We start from the raw sequence: 12,044 nt of genomic DNA, 5'->3' as shown, positions 1-12,044 counted from the left end.
ATTTCAATGTAGTTATACAGTGAGTGCTCTTTGTGTCTGGCTTCTTTCACTTGGCATTATGCTTTTTAAATATTCATCCATGTTGTTGCATTTATCAAGCCATGCCTTCTCATTACTAAGTAGTATTTTAACATGGCTATAACACACTTTCTTTATCCACTCACCTGCTGAAGGGCATTTGTGTTATTTCTATTCCTGGCTATTGTGTATAAAGCTGCTATGAGAATTTGAGTGCAAAAGTCATATTTAGGGAGGCTCAAATATTTAGGTGAGGAACTATGGTATTGGAACTAAGAAATATTTGTCTTCCCTGTGTATATTATCCTGAAAAAAAGTGAAAAATACGGACATTTGTAAACCATATCCCATAATAAAATTTAATCAGTAGATCTGTTGTAAGACAATTAAAGAATTCATACATTTTCCAGCCCTAAAGAGTCACACAGTCACATACATTCAACATGTTCCAAGATAATGCTTAATAGTATGTAGGAAGATAATATTCCTTACAAACTTCAATATATTATGAATTAAAAAAACTTTCATATTATTATGTGAACAAAGAAGCCAATTTTAAGAATTTTGTGAATTTATCTTAAAAGCAAATATGAGTTACAGAATCTCTCATTTAAAGAGAACAATTTCAACTAGTCCATCTTACAAGAAAAAATATTTATAAAATGCCTACATGCTTCTCACACTCATAACATTTATGCTTACTTTAATTAAAGAAGGAAAATGTTTCTCACTAAACGAGAAACATTTCCTATATTCATAACATCCCCAGGATTTTTTTTTTTTTTTTTTTTTTAGTTTAAATTTCCATATAGAACTGTCTGGAATAGAAAATTCTAAATACCAGAATGTATGGTTATAAGCTTTCACATTCAAAAGGGCAGATAACAAATTCTAGTTTTACAAAAATAAAAATTACAACTTAGATGTCCCTTTTTGAAATAACAGTGATGGAGAGTTAACAACCACAGGTAATCACTAAATTGTAACACATGTAGAGATTAAGAAAATTTCAAGTGTTCCTAAATATCTATCATTATATAAAAATGAGCATTTTACAATATTATGATTTCTACAGCAAGATACAGACATACATACATTATGACTAAAGAAACTTCAGGAACGACAAAGCAAAACTTTTACCTTCATTTCAGGTTGCTTTCAAAAATCACTGATAAGCTCAATCTCATTCAATTAATGAAAATAAATTTATCCCATAACAGATTTTTATGGCAGAAACTAAAATTTTAAAGAAATATAAGAAATAAAAATAACATGAGAAGTTCTCCTGATACAAACTACAATATTTAGATTCCCTTAACTCAATACAGAAAACCCAATGTCATATTTTGTAAACTAGTCATATAAAATGATTCTAAAAGTATAAATGAGATTTATGTCAACCAATGGACTTGTGGTCACCTCACCCATCACTGACAGCATCCAACGGAAACCTATGGTGCCAGGGAGGCAGGCTCCAGAATGAAGACTGGGGCTCAAGACATAGGTGACTAACTGCCACAGGGCGGCCACGGTGCCGGCCAGTGGAGTGGGGGCACACGTGGGGCACACGTTCTGTGTCCCCAGACCCCAGGGCGGCTGCTTCACCTCTGTCAATGCACCCAATCCCTTGGATGGCGAAGAACTTCCAGAATCTCTGCTTCTTTGGAGTTCGCTGAGGGTGAATGCATGTACTCCCATCTGTGTACACCCAAAACAGAAGCAAAAAATGTAATAATAAAAAAATAATAAACAACACATATACCTCTTTACTTAAGATAAATGAAAAATAAAGTTCTAAAACAGTAAAAAATGTCTCATACCTCTTTGTCTCCACTGTGCCTAATATGCCTTTCACCCACCAGGCTTTTTAAAAATATTTGTTGCTAAAGAAATAAAATTTCTTAATTCCTGAGCACACTTTGGCTAATATCCCAGAAGGAAAATACACTTTTACTATAAATTAGGGTTTCGTAAAGTTCTAACCTCATACTTACACATTTATTTTGTGTTACTTTCTATTTATGGCAACAATATTGGCATGCCTTTTTAAATAGATTCTCTCTCAGAAAAAACAGGTTGCTTTCAAAAATCACTGATAAGCTCAATAATAATACATTAAAGTAAAAATATTAAAGTAAATAATACATCAGATAATATAAAGGGCCACATAATAAATACTTTAGGCTTTGTGGGGCCACATATGATCTCTTTCATATTTTTTGCTTTTAATAAATCCTTTTAAAAATGTAAAATCCTTTCTTAGCTCAAGGTCTGTACAAAAGCACACCTTTTGGTGGACTTGGACTTATCCTGCAGTCTTAAGTTTACAGACCCCCCAGTATAGATTATAAGAAGCTAAAAGTGACCTGTTGTGTTAATGCTACTCAAGTGAGCAAGGCGGTGATTTCTAATTCACCCACATCTGCTTGGAATATGCATTATACTTAGGGGCCAGAGTGATCAGGCTGACCACCAGAGGCCTAATGGTCATGTTTACTTCTCACTCACTTCTCATCTCTCCAGTGGCAGGAACACCTAACAGTGATGTGCGCGATCTTCTAACCAAGGACAGAAGATCCCTAAAGAATAGTTAGACAAAGACAGCCAATGCCTTTGTGAAGGCATGACAACCACAGAGGGTACTGCACTCACAAGGCTAGATCAGAACAGCAGAATGAGGCAAGGCAGACTGTCAATGGCATCCAGTAGTTCAATTCTTATTCAGACATTTAAATTCATGGAGAAAAAAGATTCTATCTCTTGTAAAACAAACAATGATAACTCTGTTTCCTTTCTGATCTTTTCTATTTCAGTGTTGACACACATCATTCTCATTTTCTTAAAAGCAACAAAGTCGGTTGTAGATCTCTATTAACCTAATAGCACCAATGTGAATATATCCGTCTGTAAAATTCCCCACACAGACTCAATTCACCTCTAAGAAGCTAGCTCACCACAGCAGCATGGAAAACACAGAGAGAATGCTGTGCACCTCATACTTTCAAACAAGCTTAATACTTCCTACGGGAGAGTAAGACATTTCCTCACATGTGCAATCATTTTTAATAAAATTAAGTTTTAGAAGTTGATATGTTTTCCTGGAAAACTACCCAGGCAAGGATAATCCGGCCCTTAGACATCATCACCCCCGTCCTCCTGCTCCCTCTATCCTTTTCCTGCTCTCACACACAAAGCTGTATCACTCACCCTTATACCCCTTAAAATATCCAATTTGATTTTCCTTAATGATTTGACTCTGATTTTTTAATAAAAGCAGCAAAGTCAAAACCAGTGACGCCTCTGGGTAAGAGATCTGTAGTGTTAACGTTCATGTTTGGTGGGGGCTGAGGGCTCGGGGTAGGGGGATAATTATTATGACAAGTTATTCTTACCGAGCAGTCAGAGGTAAAGACATCAAGATGCTTTCGATCCTGGATCCCGGAGTGAAGAGGCCAAACTTTGTACCCCGATCATACAGCAGGTTAAATTCCACATACCTGACATATGGACATCAAACAACATTAAGGGTCTGAGTAAAATCTTTCTTAGCCCATGATGAATACTTAAAGGGGGGACTTCTTCCTGCCCACCCTCCCAATCAGCTGGAACTGACACAAGTCTACAGTCAGTTGAGTTTTCTCCATCTGGACAGGCATAAATAAAAGGGTATTCTATCCAACAAACAATAGGACATAGATTCGGCCCCAACACAGAGCCATTATAAAACAAGGAGGTTGTTTTCTAATAAATAAAAAGAATGAACACAAGGCTGAGAACCTGAAGGCACAACAATCATGAAAAAGAAATGGCATGACTCCTTCTGGGCCTCCCCCACAGTCTGAGACAGTTCAGAGCCAAAGACTTCATTTCACTGCCTATACCTCACAAGTACTAAGACAGGGCAGCAAACCTGTAATTAAAAGTCCAAATGCAGGTAACAGCAATCTATTAACATTTCCTCATATATTCTAGATATTCCCTTTTATTGAAGTAGTTAATAGCATTAACAAGCAGTGATATAAATCAGCCTTCCTGCGGATTCATGGCAATCATAATAAAAGGCAGTGGTTGAGTTGCAGTGCTCAATTTTATTTGCTTAGAAAAATACCCTTAGCATCAATGAAAACTTGGTTTAGTACATTAGTTTTCCATTAACGGCCAGAGTCAGATGTAAACTCTGTCTAGCTTAAAAATATAATTGCCTTTAACATCATGGGATCCTTTGTAAAAGGGTCTCTTCTCCCCAATTTAAAAAAAATAAGTTCTACTACCCAAAATAATTTAGAATGATCCATAAATCTGAAAATGTCAATAAATAGTACCCCTTTCAGATCATTTCTCAACTTGTCAGAAACTACTCTCTTAGTCTAAACTTCCTCAGATATTCCTTTTTGTCCATGTTACTCTCTAATCACACATAGAATAAAATTTCTTCTAGAATCCTGGAGTAGTTCAATTTTTAGAATGTGCTTTTGTGTGTGCAAACTTGCCAAAGGTTCTGAGAAAATTAAAATAAATTATATCCATGAATCCCTTTCTAGTCCTCACCATTTATTATTGATTCCATTTTGCATACTAATAACTATTTAATATCTTATGCCTGTTTCAAAATATAATTTAAGTGAATCTTAACTTCTTTCTAAGAATTTCAGTCTCTCAGCCCTTTTCCACCCCTGCCTGATATTACCTTTCTGAAACATTATTTAAGGAATGACTGGTTCTCTAATTTGTATTGATGTCTTTGTCAAAAACTGTGTAAGGAGCTCCCTAAATGAGCTTTTTGGAGGATCCCCTACTGTTTCCTTTTTTGAGTGAATGATGTCCCTATCCCTACATTAGCCTCTCTGACTCCCACCAGGCTCCACTTACATCTGTTCTTTCTGATTCTTTCTATACATTACTCTTCTCTGAGGTGCCTGGGAACTATGGACTTGAACCATTCCTTCAATCTAACTGATGCCTGAATCTTATCCTGTTTCCCTTTCTCAAAATACAACAAAACAGCAGTAAGTTAAAGATGGTTAGTTTCTGTTCTCCTATGGGGGGGGGGGAGAAGACTCTAAGACTTGAAGTTCAAGGTCTGATGAGAGAATAGTAGTAACTGAGGACAAGAGACTAAATGAGTTTGCAAATAAGACTGTACAGTCCAAAGGGAAGCAGTCACACTGCAGGGGAAACTCATTCTGGGCGGAGGTGGGGAGGAGTGGCCCCTGAAGGAGACAGATAGGGCTGTAAACGCATTGTAAGCAAGTGAAGACGTGCTGATAACTGCAGAAGAGCGAGGGTATCTTTCGCCCCAGAGTTTACCGCCATCTGAAGCCCAGAGATAAGGGTGGTAGAAGGAGGCTCTCCTTGAAGAGGAGTCACCCACCACACCTCAGAAAATTCATCTAACACCCCCCACTTCTAACTCCAAACACATGAGTGTCTGCATATCACATCTTATGCAAAACTAGACCATGTACTTTCCATAGCATTTTGCTTTTTCTTTTTAAATTATCCTCTTAGGTATACCTTCCCCACTGAACTGTGAGTTGTTTTTACAGGTCCATGCTATGCTCACCTTTGTAGTCAGCACAGAGACTAGCCATAGGGGCACATAAGTGTCAAGTGAAAAAAGAAAGAAGTAAAGGTGTATTTGAGAGATCATAGGAAAACAAAAACATGTCCCAAAACAGATGCATTGTGTAAGCAATTTCTAAGAAGAAAAGTTAATCAACTCTCACTTTCCCATGTTTATCAACGGAGACCAGATAGCACAGGTGGTCACAAAGAAGGATAAACACAGACATACATCTTTAGACCTGGAATGTTATTTAAGTTGACCTTTTCTGGGCACTAGTGTTATCTCCTTAAGTGCCCAACACTTCATATGCTTGATACAGAATGAACACAAGTGAGAAAACCCATTTTACAGCCATGGACCAGCAGTATATATGCAATTAAGATGGCAATGAGAAACTCCTGTGAGCCGGAATAGTGGATTCTTTGGAGCTGAGTCACAAGTATACCCCCCACCCCCCAGATGAAGATAATCTCAGGATGATCACCCAAATTCGCTCACCAAGCTCAATGAATGCACAGAGCAGGGTGCTAAGGTGAGTATCATGGTAAGAAACACAAACCTGCCTCAACCACTTCCTTCATGAATGAGAAAGGCTGCAAGTTTTGAAGTCATGATAACCTGGTTCCACATCTGGGATCTTTATTTACCAGCTGTGTAATCTTGGGCAAGGAACTTGCCTTTCTGAGAATTAGTTTTATCATCTATAAAATGATAATGATTACACCAAAGTCACAAGTCTGTGGAGAAAAATAGATGCAAACTGCCTCATATATGGGTTGGCAGTCATAGTAATGACTCTATAATTAGTAAATATTGTCATTAAGTGTAAATAATTTCTAAAATGATTATTTTTATTAAAACAACCTCCATGAAACCTTAATGACGAATGAAAAAAGGTGTGATTCCAAACTTACAAAGCAGCAAAAACATTAAATGGTACCCATTATGTTGGCATAAGGCTGGAGGGTACTGCTTGAAACCTAAGTAAAAGAAATCGGCTGAATTAAATTCATCAAGTACTTACTACATGCCTCCTATGAATCTCTTATGTAGACTAATGAAATACACTTTGCTCTTTCTAAAATACTATGTTATACAATGTTGTTTTATTCATTTACTATTCATCTGGTTATGAAAAGAAATTAGGGTGAGTACTAATACAACTCTGAAAAAGTATCTGCCCAAGATAGCACACCACCCACTGTTAGTACAGCTGCTCCACCCCTCTCCCCAGTTACACAATGAGCCGGTTTATTCTCCTTTCAGTCACTCACCTTCCCCTCCTGAGCTGCTGCCACAGCTTCTCCTGAGGGGTGAATGAGTCATCACGGTGCTTTTTCACAAGGGGAATATAAGCAGGAACGACAGCCTGGGCACAGCTCTGCACAAACTGAAACACCTCCTCCTTGGATGGAGAGTCAAGGTCATCAAAAAAGATACCCCCGATGCCCCTGCGCTCCCCACGATGGGCTATATAAAAGTAATCGTCACACCTGGAAAACAGAGCAAGGCCAAATCAGGGATCAGAGGGAAACAACAAAGGCATGAACGTCAATGTGAGTGTTTCCACTTGGAGTGCCATCCTTGACTAAGGCCAGCAGTGTCCTCACTCTTTGTCCAACTATGAAAATGAAAAAAGGGCTTTAGATGGATCTCCTGCAATTAGCACCGGTGTAGAATATACTTATACTTTTATCTGCAAAGCAAGTAGGCAATTTGATACATGTCTATCTAAAGAATATGGATATTAAGACCTTTAGTGAAAGAGAAACAAACAGCCCAGTTTTAATACTGTATATCTTGAAACAAGTGGCGTCGCTGCCCTCAGAAGCAACTTATACTTAGATTCCATTACATACCTACCAAACATCCTGGGTCTCCTCTCAACTCTTGTTTGTTTTTTCTTTAGAGTTTCTTTCACAAAGTGTCCAATTCCACCTTTCTCCTTGCCACACATCTCTGGTACATTTCCATCTGTCCCTAATAGTTCTCCAGCCCTTCCTATGCCCTCATATATCGCCATGGCAATAGAGAGACAATTCTCACCTGGGAAGAAAATTTAATTTCCCACCAGAGGATTAAAAAGCCTTGGATTTGCAAACATAGATCACCTTAAAGTTTACATTCGAAATCATTTGGAATCAAAGAATATACTGCTACCCAGTTTTTATTGCAGACATTCAAATATTCCTAAGTCAATAACTTATGAAAACCACTTAAAACTGGTATCCCAATTCTAGGGGGCAATGAAATAGTTCAACCTTCATCAGCTAAAAAATGGTATTTAGTGAGGAACAAATATACTTTAAGTATCATGACCTACCATTTTTTAAATTTAGGGTAGAGATCTGGGCCGTGCCGGTCACAAGCCTCCTTTAGAGTTCTGTGAAAATGGACGGCATCCTCTTGGTTCAAGTACGAGGGAGTAAGGTCAGTTCCCCCACCAAACCACCAATGCTTGTTACCTACCAAATCAAGACATGTAAATGTGACTTGGACTCTGGACTTTGAGATGCATCACATTACTCACTGTATTAGCAAACTTAATTTATCAGCTAACTTTATTAAGCATGAAAAGGGTGATAATCAAAAACACTGAACTGGACCCTGGCTGGGTTGTGTCATCTTGATATGCCAAGATTGTGGGTTCGATCCCCAGTCAATGTCCACCTCCCACCTTTCTCTCTCTCTCTCTCTCTTCCACCTCCCACCTTTCTCTCTCTCTCTCTCTCAAAAAATAAAGAAAGAAATAAATAAAACCAACTGAAATTAGCTCTAAATGGCCTGTAAGGCCTGGACAGGAAAGAAGAAACTAAAAAGTGAGAGTAGAACTAGGCAGGGAAATGATACACAGGGCAGGGAATGATCAAACACCACAGGTGGACCAGGCAGTAGATTTTAACTCTGGCTACCTATTAAAATCACATGAGAAACTTAAAATGCCTCTGTTGGTCACAATTTAAAAAAAAAATAAAATAAAAGCAAAATGGACGGCATCCTCTTGGTTCTATAGCTTATTTAAAAACAGGCATCTATAGCTTATTTAAAAACAAAACAAAACACACAAAAAAACAGGAGATTCTTATGCTGCCTATATTAAATACCATCTCCCCTTCCCCCCAGAAAGGGGAAAAATACTTGCTGAGGGAGACAACTCAAATAGTTTGAGAATAACTATTTCATGTGCTTAGTTAGGTCTATAGATTGTCAGTACCAGTTGCCAATTTTTTAAACATAAGCAACTTCAAAATGAAAAGTTAAATACATTGACTTTAAATGCCATCACCTACAGAGACATGAAGAGGAGTAGCGTGGCACTGCACAGGCGCTCTGACAGGTGTAAGAGCTGGCTCAGCTAACGGGATTCCTAGGCTGGAATTACACATGCATAATGAGGCAGGATCAAGTGCATCCCATCCTACAGTGCACTGGTGACTAGCAAAGTTATGCATGTGGAAGATATTTTCCAAAAGCAAGTTCTCAATTTCAACTTAATCTTGCACACGAGGTTTTCCTTTGGGTGGGTTTATATTTGCAAAGAACCCTGTGTGCACTTTAAGCTCAGGTTCATTCAATTGTTCCTTCTGTGTAGGAGGAAATATGGAGCAACCAGAGTTGAGCCAATCCCGTTTTCATGTCCAGTGCATAATCCATTGCACCTGCTAAGGAATAAGCCATCATATGGCTCCTGAAAAACCTAGTTAAAATTGTATTTATTCTCTCTCGCTGTTAGATGTTATGTCCTCTACCTTTAAATACACATTTGGCACAGTAGTACTTTCCACAGCTCCAGACATACATACCATCGGCTTCTTCTACTTCAAAGTATCTGTAGTTGAAATGGATGGTAGGAGCATGAGGATTCTTGGGGTGGATAACGGAGCTCACACCCATAGCAGAAAATGACAATTTACCTGGAAAGTAAAACACACAGTGAGCTGCTCTCAATCACTTGGCTTGATACAAAGTACCCCCAACATGGTTTTGGGATCAGTTTTCAAAAGCTGCTTTTTAATTTGTTTCTTAAAATATAATAAAAAAAAAAAAGTAATCGTGAACATGCTTATGGGACATATGCACCCAAATGGCTTTTTACAGAAGCAATATTTATTTTACAAATAAAACCTGTGGGCAAGAACAGCTTGCAGCAACTACTAAAGGCAACTGAGACTGGCTTACCATCTTTAGTCTTCAGATTTTTTCCTCTATTTCTCATTTGCTTTGCTGCTTCCTCAGAAAGATGTCCATGAACGACAGAAATGCTCACCCCTGCCTTCTCAAAAACATGCCCATCTTGAAGTACACAGCTGATGCCCCCACCTCCTGTTTATAGAAATGTAAAATGAGCAAAGAATGAAAAACAGAAAATAAAATGCAAAATTGAAAAAAAACAACACACCCTTGCAAGAGGTGATGGGACTGGGACTTATTCTCCTCCTCTATTTTCAATATCTGTATATTTATCATTTTCAGGTGCAATAAAATTAGATAATTAGCTTAGCTTTATGACATTTGCTACTGATAGTAGGCACATATCATTTCTTCAAATCACATAATTGAATACTTCTTCTACATTTTTATGCCGTCATCTAAAGTAAAACACTGCGCACTGGCCGGTTGCTTGGTGGTTAGAGCATTGGGCTACGGACTGAAGGGTCTCCGGTTGGATTCCGGTCAAGGGCATTTAGTTCGGTTGCAGGCTCCATCCCTGACCTGCAGGCTCCATCCCTGACGGAGGAGCACACGAGGGAGGCAACCAATCGATGTGTCTCTCTCACATCCATGTTTCTCTCTCTCTGTCTCTCCCCCTCACTTCCACTCTCTAAAAATCAATGGGAAAAATATCCTTGGGTGAAGATTAACAACAAAAAAATAAATAAAATGAAATAAAATAAATCACCAGAACATTTTCCTTTCAAATACTACTGCTTTGGTTATGATATATGAGAGAAAACTAAGGTTAAAAACAGGAATGGATATATTTGAAAACTTTTATTATTACTGAATTTAAGAGCTCCATATTGTTTCAATTGTTTTTTTCTTAGTGTTTGTCTTTTCGTTTTGTTTACAGGAAACTAAAAAACAGTATTCGATCACTTGGGGATTTGGAACTCTAAATTGAGTGAGACCCAGTACATTTATGTATATGAGCTTTACTATTAGTAGCCGGTCTGTTTGTTTTTTAAAACACTAGAGTTACTACAAGAGTAGCTGTCATAAAGATTCATGTTTAGCTTGTTTTACTTCTAAGACTTCTTTGAGCTGGATAGGACATTAGATGATCCAGTACAACTGTATATTACAAATAAGAAAACTGAGGCACAGAAATGTAAAACACCTTCTCCAAGAACACATTTGTTTCCTGCTTTTTTAAGCACTTACATATATTTACCTCATTTAATCCTTACAATACCCTCATATATTATTTCATAGGTGAGGAAACAGAGGAAAAAAAAAGTTAAGTACCTTCAGAAGGTCACACAGCTAGTCTAGTACTTGAGGTTTTGTATCCTGGTTCAATGGCCTTCGCTTGAAAACATTACAAGATGGAAAACACTATGAAAACCAGGTTTAACTTCACTTAATATAAATGTGGCAGGATCACAGCCCCAAACCAGCTGATAAGAAGTTGCTGTAGAAAAGCCAGAAATCCTTCAAGTTTATGATCAAGGTATGTGTGGGGGGGTGGGTTCAAGCCTGGTGCATTTTGTGGAACTACTGACAAACCAATCAAATAGTTCTTGTGCAACTTGTGTGAGTGACATCACACAATGACACCCTTAGCTGGAGGAGTCTGGCTGGCACGTAGCAAAGAGGAGCCAAGTTTCTCGTTCCATTTCCAAAGGGGGGGAAGGTATAAATACACCAAGAAAAAGAGATGAAATATGGGGAAATCTATGCGCAATGACAAATTTGGACATCCACGCTTGTTGGCTAAAATAACCCTAAGACCTCTACGAAAAAACGCCATTAAAAAATTGCAAAGATTTTGAAATGCCCAGGGCTAGCGTGACAGCACATCTGGTTCCACACCTGCAAGAAGAGGGCTGAAGACCCTTTCGGTGCCAATCTCTGTAACGGTTCCCTTTTTACCTGGCAGGTCCCCCTTTCCTACTCTCACACCCTCTTCCGAGTCATTTTACGGCAGCAAACTAAAGCCCGACCCCTTCAGCCCAGCTTCACCTCCCGTTCGGCGCCGACCTCCTCACCTTCCTTCCTCTCCCACCGGTCCACGGAGAAGCCGGCGCCCCCATCCACCTGGGCCAGGGCCTGGCACACCTGCGCCTGGGTCTCCATGATCAGCAGCTCCATCTTGGTCTTCATGTCGCCCGGCCTCCTTCGCAGCTCGCGCAGGTCGGTCACGGGCGAGGCCATGAAGCCCCTGCAGCGGCGGGCCAGCTCGTCCTCCTCCTCCCCCGGGCTCCCCGGGCGAGGGGCTCCGCGCCCCCGAGCTCTTGGG

The 12,044-nt window shown here is 39.0% G+C and overlaps 1 protein-coding gene across 1 annotated transcript in view; it reads right to left on the bottom strand.

Annotated features, from left to right (window-relative positions):
* Nucleotides 1-354: 354 nt before the first annotated feature.
* The window catches only part of CPOX (coproporphyrinogen oxidase), an 18,667-nt gene continuing 6,977 nt past the window's right edge, over nucleotides 355-12,044 (bottom strand). Inside the window, 8 exon segments of the mRNA XM_023758852.1 lie at nucleotides 355-1,716; nucleotides 3,411-3,515; nucleotides 6,859-7,077; nucleotides 7,908-8,049; nucleotides 9,388-9,498; nucleotides 9,764-9,907; nucleotides 11,794-12,004; nucleotides 12,006-12,038. Of these exon segments, the coding sequence (XP_023614620.1) occupies nucleotides 1,629-1,716; nucleotides 3,411-3,515; nucleotides 6,859-7,077; nucleotides 7,908-8,049; nucleotides 9,388-9,498; nucleotides 9,764-9,907; nucleotides 11,794-12,004; nucleotides 12,006-12,038 (1,053 nt within the window). The 3' untranslated portion in view covers nucleotides 355-1,628.

This window comes from Myotis lucifugus, unplaced genomic scaffold, assembly GCF_000147115.1.
Source record: "Myotis lucifugus unplaced genomic scaffold, Myoluc2.0 scaffold_140, whole genome shotgun sequence".
NCBI classification, from domain to species: domain Eukaryota; kingdom Metazoa; phylum Chordata; class Mammalia; order Chiroptera; family Vespertilionidae; genus Myotis; species Myotis lucifugus.
Note: the sequence above shows the minus strand (reverse complement) of the source record. Positions and strands in the feature narration are given on the sequence as shown.